The sequence below is a fragment of the Sebastes umbrosus genome, chromosome 23, assembly GCF_015220745.1.
Source record: "Sebastes umbrosus isolate fSebUmb1 chromosome 23, fSebUmb1.pri, whole genome shotgun sequence".
NCBI lineage: Eukaryota > Metazoa > Chordata > Actinopteri > Perciformes > Sebastidae > Sebastes > Sebastes umbrosus.
This window is the reverse complement of record NC_051291.1, coordinates 20,583,317-20,603,016: the sequence shown is the minus strand read 5'-3', so window position 1 is coordinate 20,603,016 and position 19,700 is coordinate 20,583,317. Positions and strand designations below refer to the sequence as shown.

General features: G+C 36.8%; 2 protein-coding genes across 3 annotated transcripts; both read right to left on the bottom strand.

The window, feature by feature from the left end:
- Positions 1 to 2,754: 2,754 nt before the first annotated feature.
- cradd (CASP2 and RIPK1 domain containing adaptor with death domain) lies at positions 2,755 to 9,798 on the bottom strand. The gene is made up of 2 exons (XM_037761028.1): positions 7,983 to 9,798; positions 2,755 to 4,088 (listed from the first exon to the last, which is right to left on the bottom strand). The coding sequence occupies exons 1-2, from the start codon at positions 8,302 to 8,304 to the stop codon at positions 3,793 to 3,795; spliced, it is 618 nt and encodes a 205-aa protein (XP_037616956.1). The 5' UTR covers positions 8,305 to 9,798; the 3' UTR covers positions 2,755 to 3,792.
- Positions 9,799 to 12,395: 2,597 nt separating this feature from the next.
- Positions 12,396 to 19,319, bottom strand: socs2 (suppressor of cytokine signaling 2). 2 transcript variants are annotated; one of them, XR_005205591.1, is made up of 4 exons: positions 18,817 to 19,319; positions 16,154 to 16,395; positions 14,031 to 14,676; positions 12,396 to 13,967 (listed from the first exon to the last, which is right to left on the bottom strand). XR_005205591.1 is itself a non-coding variant. In XM_037761029.1 (3 exons), the coding sequence occupies exons 2-3, from the start codon at positions 16,278 to 16,280 to the stop codon at positions 14,189 to 14,191; spliced, it is 615 nt and encodes a 204-aa protein (XP_037616957.1). In that variant the 5' UTR covers positions 16,281 to 16,390; positions 18,817 to 19,319; the 3' UTR covers positions 12,396 to 14,188. The 2 variants fall into 2 exon arrangements, 1 of the variants encoding a protein (XP_037616957.1); XM_037761029.1 differs by having other exon boundaries at positions 12,396 to 14,676; positions 16,154 to 16,390.
- Positions 19,320 to 19,700: the final 381 nt, after the last annotated feature.

Here is a 19,700-nt window from a genome sequence, read left to right as displayed (position 1 = left end):
TGAGTTCAGTACAACGAGGTGTTCTCAGATCTCACGGCTGAAAATGACCCTAAAGGGTTAAAAAGTGAACCAGCAGCGAGCTACGGGGACTCTTTAAATTAAACTTTATTATCTTCAGTTCATTTTGAATATATACAAACATGTCAACAAAGAAATGTTTCTTAAATTTAAAAAATGAGACCTAAATGTTGAATTTTTAGATAAAATCATGAGAACAGTTCAGTTCCAGGTCTGTGTTTACATCTCATCAGTCCACCTTAAAACCCCCCCCGACCAGCAGAAAGCTGAACCTCCGGAGCTGTTGAGGAATTAATGAAGTACAGCGAGACGCCACCGCTGGTAGTGTGTTATACTGTTACTGTGTGTTATCGTGTTAGTGTGTGTTAGTGTTACTGTTGAAAGGTGTTTCTGATAAAAATTAATCACTCGACTTCCTGGAAAATGTGTGAAAATCCTCAGAAATGTGAAGGAGAACATGAAACAACCTGATAATCAAACAGTAAAAGAAAAGTAGAACCCAAAGAATAAAACTGGTCTTTAATTCAAACATCGATTGATTAAAACTTGACTCGTTTTAATTATTTAATTAAAAATAATTAATTTTAATTATTAAAATGTTTTTCATTTTAATTAAAAATAATTCATTTTAATTACTAAATTATATCTAATTTTAATGTATTAAAAATAATTAAAATCATTTAAATAATTGTTTTCCGGCTGAATCTCCCAATTAAGACTTTTACCTAAAAATTCAGTGTTTAATCTAAAAATCCAGACTTTAATTTTGAAATTCTGATTTAAATGTCAGTATCCTCACTTTTTCCCTAAAAAGAACATATATTGATAAGAAGTGAAAGTCAATAGTTCGTTCCATTGCAACAAAACCCGTACTGAAATATGATCGATTGAATTTAAAAAAATATATATATATTGTGTGAGAAACCTCAGCACCAGGAGAAAACCCTAACTATATGATCGATTGAAGTTTTATATATATATATATATATATATATATATACAGACGTAGGCAAAGTTGTTGGTAACATTCCGTTAAAGAGAGAAAAACCCACAATGGTCACTGAAATAACTTGAAACTGACAAAAGTAATAATAAATAAAAATTCACTGAAAATTAACTAATGAAAATCAGATATTGTTTTTGAATTATGGTTCAGCAGAATCATTTAAAAAAACAAACTAATGAAACTGGCCTAGACAAAAATGATGGTAACATTAACTTAATATTTTGTTGCACAACCTTTTGAGGCAATCACTGCAATCAAGTGATTTCTGTAACTCTCAATGAGACTTCTGCACCTGTTGACAGGTATGTTGGCCCACTCCTCGTGAGCAAACTGCTCCAGCTGTCTCAGGTTTGAAGGGTGCCTTCTCCAGACAGCATGTTTCAGCTCCTTCCACAGATGTTCAATAGGATTTAGATCAGGGCTCATAGAAGGCCACTTCAGAATAGTCCAATGTTTTGTTCTTAGCCATTCTTGGGTGTTTTTAGCTGTGTTTTGGGTCATTATCCTGTTTGAGGACCCATGACCTGCAACTGAGACCAAGCTTTCTGACACTGGGCAGCACATTTCGCTCCAGAATGCCTTGATAGTCTTGAGATTTCATTGCACCCTGCACAGATTCAAGACACCCTGTGCCAGATGCAACAAAGCAGCCCCATAACATAACCGAGCCTCCTCCATGTTTCACATTAGGTACAGCGTTCTTTTCTTTGGATGCTTCATTTTTGCGTCTGTGAACATAGAGCTGATGTGACTTGCCAAAAAGCTCCAGTTTTGTCTCATCTGTCCAAAGGACATTCTCCCAGAAGCTTTGTGGCTTGTCAATATGCATTTTGGAAAATTCCAGTCTCGCTTTTTTATGATTTGGTGTCCTCCTGGGTTGTCTTCCATTAAGTCCACTTTGGCTCAAACAGTGACGGATGGTGCGATCTGACACTGATGTACCTTGACCTTGGAGTTCACCTCTAATCTCTTTGGAAGTTGTTCTGGGCTCTTTGGTTACCATTCGTATTATCCGTCTCTTCAATATGTCATCAATTTTCCCCTTGCGGCCACGTCCAGGGAGGTAGGCTACAGTCCCATGGACCTTAAACTTCTGAATAATATGTGCAGCTGTAGTCACAGGAACGTCAAGCTGCTTGGAGATGGTCTTATAGCCTTTACCTTTAACATGAAGGTCTATAATGTTCTTTCTGATCTCCTGAGACAACTCTCTCCTTAGCTTTCTGTGGTCCATGTTCAGTGTGGTACACACCATGATGCCAAACAGCACAGTGACTACTTTTCACCCTTTAAATAGGCAGACTGACTGATTACAAGTTTGAAGATACCTGTGATGCTAATTACAGGACACACCTTAGTTTAATATGTCCCTATGGTCACATTATTTTACATCTTTTCTAGGGGTACCATCATTTTTGTCCAGGCCAGTTTCATTAGTTTGTTTTTTAAAATGATTCTGTTGAACCACAATTCAAAAACAATATCTGATTTTCATTAGTTCATTTTCAGTAAATTTTTATTTATTATTACTTTTGTCAGTTTCAAGTTATTTCAGTGACCATTGTGGGTTTTTCTCTCTTTAACGGAACGTTACCAACAACTTTGCCTACGTCTGTATATATATATATATGTATATATATATATATATTTATTTATTTATTTATATAATATATAGAGGGAGAGACCTAAGCACCTGGAGAAAACCCTAACTCTATGATTGATTGAAGTTGTTTTTTTTGATACTTTGTCTTTATTGCTTTTCCATGACAGAAAGACAACACACACATAGAACAATGAAACAAAACAAAAAACATGAAAGGATACAGATTGCCCTGTCTCTATAAAGTTTTCTTATTACTGATTGAAGTTTTTTTATATATATTTATATACTATATAGTCGGAGAAACCTGAGCACCAGGAGAAAACCCTAACTGAAATATGATCGATTTAAGTTTTTTTTTTAAAACTTACTTACTTATTTTATTTAACTTTTTAAGCCAAATACAGCTAGCAGGAAACTGGCAGAACCCGATACGTCATACGTGCAGGGCGGTGCAGTCCCGTGGGTCTGATGACCGTTGCCGCTTTCAGTCCAAAATGGCGGCAGCTGTCAAAAAAGCACCAGAGTTTCATCTCTTAGCTTTTAAACTCTTTGGCATCACATCAGAACGTCTTCCAGGACAGTCGGATGAACGCCACATCAGGATGTCCTCCAGGACAGACGGATGGACGCGTCACATCAGGACGCCCTCCAGGACAGACGGATGGACGCGTCACATCAGGACGTCTTCCAGGATAGACGGATGAACGCCACATCAGGATGTCCTCCAGGACAGACGGATGGACGCGTCACATCAGGACGCCCTCCAGGACAGACGGATGGACGCGTCACATCAGAACGTCTTCCAGGACAGACGGATGAACGCCACATCAGGATGTCCTCCAGGACAGACGGATGGACGCGTCACATCAGGACGCCCTCCAGGACAGACGGATGGACGCGTCACATCAGGACGTCTTCCAGGACAGACGGATGGACGTAACATCAGGACATCCGCCAGGACAGACGGATGGACGTAACGTCAGGACGTCCTCCAGGACAGACGGATGGAGGCGTCACATCAGGACGTCCTCCAGGACAGACGGATGGACGTAACGTCAGGACGTCCTCCAGGACAGACGGATGGACGTAACGTCAGGACGTCCTCCAGGACAAACGGATGGACGCGTCACATCCGGACGTCCTCCGGGACAGACGGATGGACGCGTCACATCAGGACGTCCTCCAGGACAGACGGATGGACGCCGGCGGCCTGCAGACTCTGTAGGAGTCTCTGAACGGTGGCCTTCTTCCCTTCAGATCGTCTCCACTGGACCAGACCGGCCAGAACAGCCCCGTGAGTACTGAGACGGTGATCGGACCGACACCGGAACAGATCCTCCGCGGACAGACCCAGATCCATCAGGACCGCCTCCCACTCGGAGCCGAGCCGAGACGCCAGCCGGGACAAGTCCCGATCCGAAGGAACCTTCTGGAGAACCGAGTCAGGAACCCGCCGGACGTCTGCAGAGACGACGGGGAACATTTTAATAAATTCAGTTCTGAAGGATTAAATCTGAGTTTTGATTTGTTATTATTATTATTGTTAGTATTATTTTTTATCATTATTATTATTGTTGTTATTATTACTATTATTAATGTTGTTATTATTATTATTAATAATAATAATAATGATAATAATAATAATAATAATAATAATAATAATAATAACTATTCCTCTGCTATGAATCCTGTTTTTACTCTCCAGATGAAACCAGTCCTAATCTCCAGTCTCTCTCCAGGTGTGAACAGTGAACTTTATGACTCTGTGTCTTTAAGTCTCGGTGTTGACAGGTTGATGTGGGAGGGGGGGGGGAGGTTGGACTGTTTGGTCTTCATTCATTGGACGACAGTGTGGACAAAAAACAACAGAAGAAGAAATACTATCAGCTCGTTTTCTGTGTCGCAATCAGTGTTTTTGTTTCAGGTCACCGTGACACAGGAAATCACCGACGGTAACCGACGGTAACCTCCTCCTCGCTGTGGTTGTTTCACAACTCCTGGACTTTTATTACAGACGCACTCACCTGCTGGCTCAGTACAAGCAGAGAACTAGTGCCACCAGTACAGTACCAGTACCAGTACAGTACCAGTACCAGTACCAGTACCAGTACCAGTACAGAAGGTTTTAGACTTGTTCATTTCTCTGGTTTGGTTTTTCTTCTCACTCTGATGTGATTTGAAGACATTTTTTTAAAGAACTATATAAAAACAATTTTAAATATTCAAAAGACACATTTATTTATTTATTTTTATTAAATCTTAAATTTATTTTTAAATACATTTATTCATTATTAAATGTATTAATTTATTTTAATTAACTCCTAAATGTATTCTTACATTTATTTTTAAATGTACTTATTCATTATTAAATGTATGTATTGATTTATGTATTCATTTAAATTATAATTTATTTTTGCAATTTATTTTTCAAATGTATTTATTCATTAAATGTATGCATTTATTTATGTATGTTTTTATTTATTCTATTAACTTTTACATTTATTTTTGCATTTATTTTTAAATGTGTTTATTCATTATTAAATGTATGTATTTATTTACGTATTTATTTATTTTTATTAACTCTGAAATGTATTTTTGAAATTATTTTTAAATTAAATTATTCATTATCAAATTTATGTATTTATTTATTTATGAATGATTTTCCCCTTTGCATTTCACCCCTTATTTATTTCCCCAAACTTATTTACTCCTGTATTCTTTTCTTTATACATTTCAGCTTCATAAACAAGATGAGGGGGCTGTCAGTCAACGTGTGTAAAAGTAAATTAATAATTAAAATGCAAAAAATTAAACAGAAGAGTAAAATGAGGATGAATAAATGAAAAGAATAAATGAGGGAATTAATACAAAGATAAATAAAGAAGCAAATTAAAACAGAAATATCAATTTATGCCACATTTTATCAATTAATTAATGGCTACATTAATTTTATATAATTGTTGGTACATTTAATGACATATCTATTTATTTGCAGTTATAAATTGACTTTTTATCCAGTTTTAAGTTACATTTTTATGATACACTTTTTAGATCTTGGTGATTTTTAACTCTTTATTTTTAACAGAATTTTATTATGTTATTTATTATTTTTTCTATTCATTATATTTTATTTTATATTATCATTTTATATTATCGCCTGCATGAAACAATGGGTCAGAACAGACAGGGTGAAGTATCTAAGATGTCTTTTAGTCGTCCATCTTCACCACGTCAGCAACATCCACCCTCGCATCAGAACAACGCAGTCTAGTGTAAGAACAGGGATTCTCTCTTTTCCTGAGTCCTTATTAACTTTCCTTCACACCTTTCCTCATGATGTTTACTCTCCAGGTCGAGGAGAAGTTGTTAGGAAAGGACTGTTGTGTGAGTCAGACAGACTTTAACACTCTTGTCTGAATAAATCCTCCTGTTAACATGTTTCAGCTCCTCTGACTCCTTGGAGGAAACACTGAACCATGATGGTGTAATAAAGCTGAATTAACTCTCTGACTGTATCTGAGCCAGTCAACATGTGATGAAAGAGCTCTGAATCATTCGTCTCTGCAGCTTTAAACACTGACAGGCTGCTGCTGCCAAGATTCCTGGAAAGCAGCAATAAAAGGAGGGGGAGGAGGAAGGGGAGGAAAAGGAAGAAAAGGAGGAGGAGGGAGGCCCCCGGCTGGAAAACAAGCCCTCCCCCTCTTCCTCCTCCTCCTCTTCCTCCTCCTCTTCGACTGTCTGACTTCTTTAAAAGGTGTGTCAGACCTCAGACTCTCCGTCTTTTTATTTCAGAGTTTTCTTCGCTGTAAAAAACATCATCTGATCTTCTTAAAACCAACTCAACTTGTTTCCAAGAATTCACTCTTTTGTTTGTCCCACTAATTCCTGGAAAACTTCTTGGAAAACGTCCTGGAAAATTCTGGAAAACTTGGAAGCTGTTCTGAGAAAAATCCCCTCACTGATAAAAATAAATACTCGTCTGTACCTGATCAACTGATCAATCATTGTTCTTCTCACAAGTCTGACTTTATTTTATCTCAGATTATTCCAACTTTATCTGCAAAATTTAATCTCAGTATCGTCACTTATATCTCTGATTTTTGGACTTTAATCCTAAACTGTTTGGTCTTAAATCTCAAAATTATGACTTTTCTTTCTCAAATATTTCATTTTTATTTTAAGAATTTAATCTCAAAATCTTATCTTGTACTTCAAAATGTACTTTTAGAATTATATCTTGTATCTCACACTTATATCAGAATTATAACTTTTTTTTCGAATGTGTCACTTTTATTATATTTATATAATTGTTTTTATTTATTTTTTATTTCAAAATATAATCTCAGAGTTTTGACTTCTTATCTCAATTTTAATTTAAATCTTGAAATATGATTTGCTTCAAATTTCTCACATTTATTTCAAATATTTTATCTCACAGTTCATTCATCTCAAAATCTAAACTATAATTTAAGAATTATTATTTTCATTTGAAAATGTAATCCTAAAATTTTGACTTTTATGTCAAAATTCAGACATTATTTTTGGAAATTAATTTCCTCTCATCTGAAATGTCTCATGTTTTAATGTCTGTACAAGTGAATGTTGACAAGTCGTTATTAAAAGGTACTAACCATTATTTTTCCTTATTTTTATATAATCTTTTTTATTTTATCTTTTAACTATTTTTTATTTATTTATCAATGTGTCTGTGTGTGTACATATATACTTTTTTTATATATTTATTTATATTATTTATATATTTTTCTTTTCGGTTGTCTTGTTCTGTTTGTACCAGTGGGTGTATAAAATACAAAAATAATATTAATAATTGCAAATATACAGTATGTTGGATTTTCTGTGGATGTACTACTTCATGAGTTGATTGCAATTAAAGTTATTTTTTTTAAAGGCAATAAACCATATTATATTTTTTTTATTAAAAAATATTGAATATATATATATATGTTCCATTTATTTTTCCATTTTTCATTTATTTCATTGCATTTTAAAATGTATAAAACAAAATATTTTCATTAATAGATAAGAGGGGGAAATTAAACAGAAGAGTAAACAAATAAATAAATAAATAAATAAGGGAATTAATATAAAAGGTAAATAAAAAAAAATATTTTGAAATAAATGAATGGCTACATTTATATTTAATATTATTTTTGCTACATTTAATGACATGTTTATTTATTTATGGAGTAATTTATTTATTTTTGATTTTGGTCTTTTGTACCCTTTTTTCACACAGAACTAATCTGAAACTGGATTTTAAACTGTGGTGTGTTCAGGTGCAGTAACTACTGAAGTGTAGAAGCTAACAGGTGTACTGTCTGGTTCTCGTCTCACCTGTAGAGCTGGGTCCAGGTCCGGGTCCGGGTCCGGGTCCGGGTCGGGTCTGGAGCTCCAGCAGCAGCTTGTCTCTGACCCAGCTGAAGTCGTCCAGAGACCGGAGGAAGCAGTGGAAGGCCCGTGGTCCGCGGCTCGGCAGCAGCTCCAGCAGCTTCAGGCTCTTGTGTCTGTTAGTCGGCTGAGACTCGATGTCCTCCACCTGAGACTCCGTCAACACGTTCTCCTGGTACAGGAACGGAACGATAGTTTCACTCACCAGCAGCTGCCCGGACAGTTCCAGCCTGTGAGACCGCAGCAGAGCTCTGTGGACCGGATCCATGACGAGCCGAGAGCCGACACTACCTCTGTAAACTCATACCGGTTAATCTTTTATCAACTAACTCCTTTATTCATCTGGAAAACTTACCGTGTGGTCGTGCTACTACCGGAAAAGTTACAGTTTCCTCTTTGTTATTGTGTCCGACTGGAAACAAGCCAGCGGAACCAACGTTTTACTCACGCTAACCACTCAATTTCCCATTTTACACTCAATAAATCTTCTAATAGAGTGCAAGACTTTAATAATTGTTCAACCAATTTAATACAGTGCATTATCATAGACCACTCTCTAATTCGGCATACATGTAATAAACCAAGTATCACTATTTTTTAAAGAAAAGCTCAACGTTTGTACTGACTAAGTGGTGGGCAGCGACTAGCAAATAGAGTACGCTGATGCTAAAATAAAGGTTTTGTATGAAAAAAGTGCTTCTTGGTCGATCAACTATATTACGAATTTACTACAAGAATCTAAAGTTTCCGACAAAAGCTCACATTTTATGTTCTATCAAGTGTTAATAGTTAACGACAAAAGAGGAATCCTAAAATCGGGAGATTTTTCAATGAAGTTCGGCTGAATGGTGTCAACACGGTAGACTACGGGGCGTGTTGGGGCAGAACAATTCAATCCACTTTTTGAGACGTTAATTTATTTTAATCTACAGGGACTCATATTGATTTCGGCATATATTTAATACATCAAGCACCACTATTTACATTAAAATCACCCAATGTTTTGGACTGACAACGTCTCGTTTCTGCAGCCCTCTCTACTAACAAACAGCAGGAGTTAATGCTCAAATGAAGACTTGTATTAATGTGAAGGCCACTCAGGCTACTACTATGCCGAATTCACCAGAAGACCCGGAAGTTGCCATTTACTTTAATATGCATGTTCTATCAGGTGATTATACTTTATAAATCATCAAGGAATCCTAAAACTGACAGATTTACCTATAGAGTTCAGCTCAATATTTCCCTTACAGTACAATTACATTACAATTAAATATTTAATGACAGCCGAATTTATGAAATTATTAGGGACAATACATTCAATACATAAAATAACATTACTTACAGGAAAAAATAGTTTTATACTGAGTCTCTTGCTTTCACTGTAAGGATAGTAGCTGGCAAACAGTGTGATCCAATGCTATAATTAAGTTTTTTATTAAAAATATTTCTATTTGATAGGTCAAATTTATGCCGAATTTACTAGAATACCAGATACTTTCATAGGGGCTCATATGTTATTGTGTATCTAGTGTTTGTATTTACAGAGTAACGAACAAACCTAAAACTGGAGTTTTTTTTTAATGCAACCCTCATTAATTCTTTGGTGATACTTATTAATTATCTGTAGCTGTAGGTCAGCAGTGTCAATGGCCTCTCAGTTGTATTTTATTAGTGATTTATGGGTATTGTAAAACGTTTTATATTTTATAAATTGGCAATTATAATAATGTGTTAATGGAATTTATATTTACATTCATACATTCCTGTTTATCTGGTAGAAGGATCACTGACAGCTTTTATATAACTGAGGGTATGAATTTCAGTGTTTTTGGCTTATATAAAAATAAGAGTGTTTGTACAGAAATACAATAATGAGGGTGAAACCTAAATAATAATTGACATTTTAAACATCCCTAAATAAAAGTGAGACGACACCATCAGCAGAACTATGGAGGACGGAACCTGCCAAAATAAAAAATAAATGAATGACCTGATAAATAAATAAATGAATAAATATGTTATTAAAAGTAACAAAAATAATATTAAAAATAAATGTTACCATTAATTAATAGATACAATGTGAAATACATTTATATTTCTGTTTGCCCCCTCATTTGCATAATGAGGCTGAAATGCATAAAGAAATGTAAAATGAAAAGAATACAGAAATAAATAAGTTTGGGGAAATAAATAAGGGGTGAAATGCAAAGGGGAAAATTGTGCAGAAATTAATAAATAAATGCATACATACAGTACATACATTTAAAAATAAATATAAATTCATAAGAAGTAAGTGCAAAAATAATAATATATAAATAAATAAAAAATAGAAATAAATTAAAAATTAAGTAAATACATTTAAAAATTGTTAAAAATAAATACATAAATAAAAGGGAAAGCTGTTTTAATATGCTTCTTTATTTATTTATCTTTATATTAGTTCCCTTATTTATTTACTCTTCTGTTTAATTTTCCCTTTTATTTATGTATTTATTCTTATTCATTTTCAAATGTACTTATTTTTTATATATATTCATTTATTTATGCATTTGTTGAATTTATTTGTGCTCTTATTTATTTATTTTTAAATTAAATTAATTTAATTTAAAATGTATTTTTTATTTTATCACGTTCCGTCCTCCATAGATAACTGATAACATACAGAGACACCAGACAGTAAAAGCTGTATAATAATAAGTCAACACATCATCCTGATGAAGCACCATATAAAACCTTTATTTCTGTCCTGGAGCTGATCAACGTTACAGAGGCACAGCTTCCTGTCAGCAGACGGACTTAGTCTTTACAAAAAACATGTACCAGAAAACACAGTGTGACACAATCAATAAATATGTTTTAAAAATCAAACAGCTGCAGGGTTCACTCCACAGCTGGGATATGTACAAACATCTGCTCATTGTGGTTTATGTTCAGTAATAAAGATTTATTTTACGTCTACAGAACATGCACTTTATCAGCGTAGAATCGTAGCTGAAGGAGAAAACAGGCGACCCTTCCCTTCAATGATTAGCCCTCCAAACAAAAATATTATAACAGATATTAACAGAAACATCATGTAGAGTCCACAAACGCCCCGTTTACCTGAGTGACCTCCTGTTAAATGACCACATCATAAACTGATCCTTTAAAACTTTGGAAGAGACGCCAACATAGAAACTAGAGTCACAGAAACCAGCCGATAAAACATGAAGAGAAGCAGATTCAAAGTTCAAACTAATTAGATTTAACAGGGAACTCACAGAGCTGTGGAGTGAAGAACACTCGTGGCGAGCCAGAACCAAAATTAAAGTTTTTACGAACTAAAGTGCTACTTGATGGATCAAATATACACCGAATATACAGGAAGATCCGTCACTTTAAAAGAGGCTCATATTTTAGGTTCCACCAGATGTTAATAGGTAACAATCAACAAGGAATCCTAAAAACGCCCGATTTTTAAATAGTGTCTGGTTTATGTCTCCATACAACAAAACACACAAAAGGGGGAAACAAATGATATATATATAAATATGGTAATATGGTGTTAGGTTGTAGCCGTTAGTTGCTGTCCAGAGTGGACTAGAATGACCTAGATTAGTTAGAAGAGTTATTTATTAGCATTAACCCTGATAACAAGTCAGATAAAGCAATATTTGATTCACAATAATGATTTATAGTTAATTTTCATTGTCATGGAAATACTGGAAAATGTATTTATTTATTAAAACAAATTTATTATATTTTATTTATTAATATATAAAAAACAATTTATTTTATTTTATTAATTTATTGAAACCAATTTATTTATTTTTTATTTATTTACTAAAAACAATTTATTTAAAGAAACCAAACCAATTTATTTAAAGAAAGTTATGTATTAGCATTAACCCTGATAACACAAGTCAGGTAAAGCAATGTTTTACTTATAATAATTATTAATGGTTCATTTTCATTGTCACGCAAATACTGGAAACCACACTCAATATGTTGTTTAAATGCTTTGAGCAATAAAATACAACACAGCGTCCATGTTGTTTCCACATTTCGACTTAAAGCTCATGAATGTATGGAGGACGGAACTTTCCAAAATAAAAATAAAAATAAATTAATAAATAAATAAATTACTCATAAAAATAAATAAATGTCATTAAATGTAGCAAAAATAATATTAAAAATAAATGTAGCCATGAATTAATTTATAAAATGTGACATAAACTGATATTTCTGTTTTAATTTGCTTCTTTATTTATTTAACTTTGTATTAATTTCCTTTTTTATTTACTCTTCTATTTAATTTTCCTTTTTATTTATTTTTAAATGTATTAGTTTCGTATTTATTCATTTATTTTTGCCTTTATTTTTTTTTTATCTATTTTTAAATATATGTATTTATTTATTTATGTATGATTTTTCCCTTTGCATTTCACCCTTATTTATTTCCCCAAACTGATTTATTTCTGTATTCTTTTCTTTTGACATTTCTGTCTCATTATTCAAATGAGGGTGCAAATTAAAACAGAGATATCAAGTTATGTCACATTTGATCAATTAATTAATGGCTACGTTTATTTTTAAATTATTTTTGCTATATTTAATGACATATTTATTTATTTATCAAGTTGTTTATTTATTTATTTTTTGGACCATCAGAGGAGCACCTGAATGCACCATGAAAATCTATAATTTGTTCAGATTGTTGTTTTTATATTATTAGATTATAATAATCAGATTTATGAGATTATAATCTGCAGATATTTGACTCAAAATAAATTAAGTAGTACCACGGAGCGGGGGGGGGGTACTACAGGGTACCAGAGAGCCTTTGTTTTCCTGTGCTCTGATTGGTCCAGAGTGTCAGAGTACTACATCCAGCAGGACAGAGTCCAGCAGGTCAAACTGTGACGGCTTGTTTTTATACGCTGTCATCGATCAGGAAGCGGCGTCCTGCTGCCTCACTAACGTTTGGCCCCAACTGAACCCAACATGGTCGTCAGCCAGCCAATCACAGGCCTCCATTTCCTCTGTGTGTGCGCAGGTATCAACAACAACCTGATGATGATGATGATGATGATTATGTTGACTTTAAAACAGGAAACCTTTACTGAGTTTAGTTTCTGTCAGTTTGTATTGAATTTCACCTGATTCTCTTTATTGTCTGGTTCTATAATTTATGATTTTATTTTATAGTTAGTTGAATAATAATTCTGTGATTATGTCTTCTGTGATGATAAATTAAATATCTGGTTGGACAAAAATAAATAAATAATTAAATAAATTGTGAAGACACTAATTTGGGCTCGGAGAAACTTTTCTCTGACATTTTATAGACCGAATAATTTATTTAAAAAAATAATAACTAAGACTACCCAAAAAAAGGCAAGTTTATTTCCACTTCAGATTGAAGGGAATGTTTTTTAGCTGGATATAAAAGTCTTAATGGATCATTAAACCGTGTTTAAAAACTCTAATGAATCACTTATTTATATCGCTGTCTTCAAAGCCACCAGACTCCATTCACAAAAACAGTAATTTTACCTCTCGGACGTCACTGCGTTCTGCTATAAGCTGAGGGTGCATTGACATTTGCAAAATAACGGAAAACATCGCAGATGGACCGACGTTTAATGATTTTATATCTCAGTTAATAGTTTTGGGTTGTGGACTGTTGGTCGGACACAACGAGACATTTGAAGACGTTAACGTCGGTAACGTAACAACCTGGATCTCCAACGTCTCATACAACTCTAGTTTATATCAGCGTCTCTTCTCTTCTGGTTTAAAGGCGTCACGTTGGAGCTAACAGTAGTTTTAAAGTCACATTGTGGTCAGATACAGTAGAGCAGTACTGACGGGTCATAGTAGTACTTACTGCACTGTAGTACTTTAGTTAGAGTACCACAGAGCAGTACTGACGGGTCATAGTAGTACCTACTGCAGTGTAGTACTTTAGGTAGAGTACCACAGAGCAGTACTGACGGGTCATACTAGTACTTACTGCACTGTAGTACAGGTTCAGAAGTACTTCAGGGACCATCACCATCTTGCTGAGGTTTCCTCCTCCAGCTCTGCTTATTGCGTGTCCCTGCTGGAGCAGTGCATGATGGGATTGGTCTAAATCCCCAGGGAGCTGTAGTCCCGCAGGGCGCCGTCTACACGTTGTAGGTGTAGTCCGTCAGGTAGTCCTTCAGTCTGTTGGGTAGCGGCAGATCCTGGACCTGCCGCGTCCTCCGGTTGATGGCGATGCGACAGAGGTGCTGCAGCGACGGCGTGGCGGTGTACACCGGCTTGGTGAGCAGCAGCTGCACCGTGCCGTTGGGCGGCGCTGCCGAGGGCTGAGAGTTCGACGCCGCCGCCGCCCCTGCCTTGTCGCTGGTCCTGGACAGCTGGACGTAGTGCTCCACCAGGTGGACCACGCTGTCGAACTGCTTCAGCTTGGGTTTCACCAGAACCACAGAGTCCAGCTTGAATTTACCGTGTTTGTACTCGATGCGCAGGTTGGTGGGACCCGCCGACGTCATGGCGGAGATGGTGAACAAGTAGTCCCTCTGAGAGCTGTCCCGGACCAGGAAGGTCCCCTCAGAGGCGTCCTGGAGGATCTCTTTGGCTTCGTTAGCGGTCAGACTGCCCCAGTACCAACCTGACACCACAGAGAGAGAGAGAGACAGGAAATACATCAGATACTGAAGAACACACAGATATTATGAAATTATTAAATCTTAATAAACAACAACGATAGATTAAATGGTTTCAGTTGTTCACACATTTTGATGCGATCAAAGTCTGCTTGGGTTTTTGGCCGTAGCCATCTTGGTTTCTGGCCGTCGCCATTTTGGTTTCTGGCCGTCACCATCTTGGTTTTTGGCGTCACCATCTTTGTTTTGGCCGTCGCCGTCTTGGATTTTGGCCGTCACCATTTTGGTTTTTGGCCGTCACCATCTTTGTTTTTGGCTGTCGCTATCTTTGTTTTTTGCCGTCGCCATCTTTGTTTTGGCTGTCACCATATTGGTTTTGGGCCGTCACAATCTTGGTTTTGGCCATCGCCATCTTGGTTTTAGCCGTCGCCATTTTGGTTTTTGAACGTCGCCATTTGGGGTTTTTGGCCGTCACCATCTTGGTAATTGGCCGTAGCCATCTGTCACCATCTTAGTTTTTGGCCATCGCCATCTTGGTTTTCGCCGTCGCCATCTTGGTTTTTAGCCATCGCCATTTTGGTTTTTGGACGTCGCCATTTTGGTTTTTGGCTGCCCCAATCTTGGTGATTGGCAGTAGCCATCTGTCGCCATCTTAGTTTTTGGCCGTCGCCATCTTGGTTTTGGCCGTCTTCATTTTGGTTTTTGGCTGTCGCCATATTTGTTTTGGCCGTTGCCATCTTGGTTTTTTGGCCAACACCATCTTTGTTTTGGCCATCGCCATTTTGGTTTCTGGCTGTCTCCATCTTTGTTTGGCCGTCGCCATCTTGGTTTTTGTCCGTCTACATCTTTCTTTTGGTCGTAGCCATTTTGGTTTTTGGCCGTCACCATCTTGGTTTTTGGCCGTCACCATCATTGTTTTGGCCATCGCCATTTTGGTTTCTGGCCGTCTCCATCTTTCTTTTGGCCATCGCCATCTTGGTTTTTGCCGTCACCATTTTAGTTTTGGCCGTAACCGTTTTGATTTTTGGCTGTCGCCATTTTGGTTTTTGGCCGTATCCATCTTTGTGTTGGCCATCACCATTTTGGTTTTTGGCCGTCTCCATCTTGGACTTTTTTGGCCGTCGCCATCTTTGTGTTGGCCGTCACCAACTTGTTCTTTTTGTCCGTCGCCATCTTGCTCTTTGGCTGTCTCCATTTTGTTTTTGGGCCATCATCATTTTGTTTTTTGGCCGTCTCCATCTTGTTTTTTGGCAAACGCCATCTTGGTTTATGGACCATAAACTCAACAATTTTTTACTGAGGTAATAAATCAAGTGAGAAGTAGACTCATTTTCTCATAGACTTCTATACAACCAGAGGAGTCGCCCCCTGCTGGCTGTTAGAGAGAATGAAGGTTTAAGGCACTTCAGCATTCACTTCTCAAACACATCACATTACAGATATCTGATTGAGCCTCTGGGTCAGTGTACAGGTGTTTGTTACCTGTGTTCTTCAGGTCCTTCATGGCCAAGGCGATGCGGCTCTCATCTGATTCCACAGCCCTGGAGTTGTTGTCGGCTCGTCTATCGCTCTCGATGCTTTCTGTGGACTCGGAGGACTGGCAGGTCATTGGATAGATCCAACCGTCAGCCTAGTTCTAGGCCCACAGCTTGGACATGGAGGAGGTCTGCAGCAGCCAGACGAGGGGGGGGGAGACGTTGCACTGGTCTCTGCACCAGTCTATACTGGGAATAAAGGAAAACCATCAAAACAATCCCACTGCTTCAAGATTAACATTATTATTCATTTCAAAATAGTCATTTTACTGGAAACTCAGCCTGTTCCTGTCAAATTGAACTCCATTCAAAAATGTATTAATTTAAGATAATATTGTTCATAAATACAAATACAGAGCTAACAGAGAAGAATGTCAGACTTTTCAATAAATCAACAGGGTCACATGTTAAATTCTGCAAACAAGTGATTCACTCAACAGCACAACATTGGAAACTTTTTAGTCTCTGAACTTGAATATCTTCGGACAAAACCAGACATTTGAAGATGTAACTGTGGACTTAAACGGACATTTTTACAATTTTCGGACGACCAAAGAGAAAATAATCACAACAAAATTTGACCAAAGTTTAAACATATGTGGTTAAAAACAACCAGATCGTAGTAGATATGACAAAAATATAATAAAGACATGAGATGATTTAGTTTAATTATTGGAGGTGGGTTGGAAAAGAGTGGAAATTATTCAGGTCTGAAGGGGTTAATAAGATGTTCAGTTTTAATACAGTTTACAATAGTGTTAAATACAGTAATACAATTTAAGGTGATCCTAAATTGTTAGAATTTTGAATGGAATCTGGTGTAATGTTGCAGTTTTCTCCATTCTTTACTAGAAAAATAAACAAGTTACTTTTTATACAGTTTATTTGCTCAAACTATTAAAAGTACAGTTTTAAGAAATTGACCAACTAACAGTTAGGACATTCATATAAACTACAAAATGTAACTGCGTTGTTGTTGTATTCTGTGTTACTACAATGACCCCTGTGTCTATTGTTATTTCCTATACCTGTGATATTACATTACATACCTTTATATCTTAAAGTACTGCAGGGGTAGTTTCTTATTATATGCAGAATTGAAGAGTGGACAGTAATAAACAGAAAACAAATTGTATTTTCTTTAGAACCGATTTGTAAACCAGCCGACAAACCAGGCGACCTTAAATTGCTAGAAACTTGAACGGAGTTCGGAGTAACGAAGCAGTTTTCTCCACTCCTTCCTAGAAAGATCAACAGAGTGAAGAGCAGGCGACAGTAAGCTGCTTTACATTAACTCTAGCGCTTCTCAGTACTGTTGTTATGTAATGAACCACGTTACTCTAACATGTTGATCTCTCTTTATAACTTTGATATTTTAATAAATACGGATTGGCTGCTTTTTTTTTTGCAGGTTTGCATGCAGCAACATTAAATTGCGAGAATTTTGGACAGAATTTGTCGTAAAGTGATAATATATAGTTATATAACTAAATGGAGAGGTGTTTCTTCTGGGCAGAATTTAAGAGACGGACTATAAAATATATTTTTTAATTGATTTTCTGACATATTTGTACACCGAGCCGAGGAGACGTAAAAATGCAAGAATTTTTGATGGAATTTGGTGACAATTTCCCCCGGTCATACGGACAGATTACAGACAACTGTACAGGTGCTTTATTCTTTATTTCTCTTGTGTTTGTCATCACCACATACTGCCTTTTACATGTGTAATAAACTATATATATATATTTGATATATTAGTATATAAATTCTGCTTTTTTCAAAGTGGTTTGTGAAGAACACTAACATTGACTTATTCTCAGGCAGGTTTACACGTGGCGCTTACACAACCGAGGAGATGTTAAATTGATATAATTTTGAATAGAATTTGGCACATGGTGATTTTCCATTTGTAGTCAGATTATATTATAATCCTTTACCTATACTAGAGGTGAATCGATTATTGTGTGAAGAAATGAAGACTGGACTGTATTAACATGATGTATTTTCAGGCAGATTTAAACTCCAGTCTGAACTGAGGTAACATTAGAATTTGGTGTAAGGTGATTGATTTTTCCATTTTGTAGAAAAATAATCTGTTTAGATTTACATACTAGTAGGTGATTTGCTTCTTGTCTGCAAAAATGAAGACTGAACTGTATTAATAATATGTAGATTCAAACACCAGTCTGCAGCTATGGTAATGTTAAATTACTAAAATTTTGAATAGTATTTGGCACAATTTTTTTTTTCATTTTGTAGCCTGTTAACCGTTTATATATCTATCTATATATCTCTCTATATATATCTATATATATCTATACTACTAATGTTAGATGAATGGCTTCTTTAGTGCAGAAATGAAGACTGGACTGTAACGTTATTTAAACAGCAGTAAACCGAGGAGGTTCCGTTAAATTGTTATAATAATGACTGTAATGTGTCCCAGTGGACAGTGTCTCAGTCCCCCGCTAGGACACTGTACAGAGGAGCAGGACAGGTGCTGAGACGCTCGTGCTTCTCATCCCCGCCTCACCTGTCCGTTACACGTGTAATAAACTACCTAATGTTATTTAACGTTATTAGAATAGAAACACACGTTTACCATACCTGCTCGGTGTCGGTGTCGCAGCTAGCTGCTAGCTCAGATTATCCTCCATGAACAGCCGACATGTCGGCGACATTTACGGTGTAAATCCAGAGACGTCCCGATCCTGTGTGTCTTTATCTTCTGTCCGGTTCGGTTTCCGTTAATGCTCAAACAGCGGGTCGGTGCGGAGACGAACGGAGGTCCGACCGTCGACAGATCGGTTTGAGATCTGAACCGTCAATCAGTCAGTCAGTCAGTCAGTCAACGCTCCGGTGAGTCGAGGACGAGAAACAAACAAACACAACACCGATTTATTTCCGGTTCCCAGAGCAGCTAAAAGAGCAGAGAGTGAGTCCCGAACATGGTGTCCGTCCTCCCGTCAATGAGCTGGGGACAGAGTCGGTCCTCCGGAGCCGAGCAGAGCCGAGCACAGCCGCCTAATAACCGAGACGAACCGGGAACAACCGAGAACAGCAGAAACACAAAAGAAGCGTTTCCAGGAACTTTCCAGGAATAAAGTCACGTGGTGCAGAGAGAACCGATTTAAGGTGGACTGACACACACACACACACACACACACGCACTGACACACTAACACACACGTACACGTATACACACACACGCACGCATACTCACACACACACACACACACACACACACGCACTGACACATTAACACACACGTACACGTATACACACACACACACACACACACACACACACGGTGTGCCTTCAGGTGAAATATTTCAGTTACAGGTTGAACGCACGTGCACAGCGGTGTGCACAGATGTTTTTGAGACTTCAACAACATGACAGAGTTAGGAGAACTCAGCACCGGGTCAGCGGGTTCAAACAGGGCCGGGTACAGGGTTTACACACTCTGGGTTCACCTTCACCGCCTGATG

Coding starts and splice junctions, on each gene's coding strand:
- cradd (XM_037761028.1), bottom strand. CDS start 8,304: ATGGATCCGGTCCACAGAGCTCTGCTGCGGTCTCACAGGCTGGAACTG. Junction 4,089..7,982: donor ACCTGGACCCAGCTCTACAG/GTGAGACGAGAA, acceptor TCGTCTCTGCAG/ACGTCCGGCGGGTTCCTGAC.
- socs2 (XM_037761029.1), bottom strand. CDS start 16,280: ATGACCTGCCAGTCCTCCGAGTCCACAGAAAGCATCGAGAGCGATAGA. Junction 14,677..16,153: donor GAAGGACCTGAAGAACACAG/GTAACAAACACC, acceptor CTGTGGTGTCAG/GTTGGTACTGGGGCAGTCTG.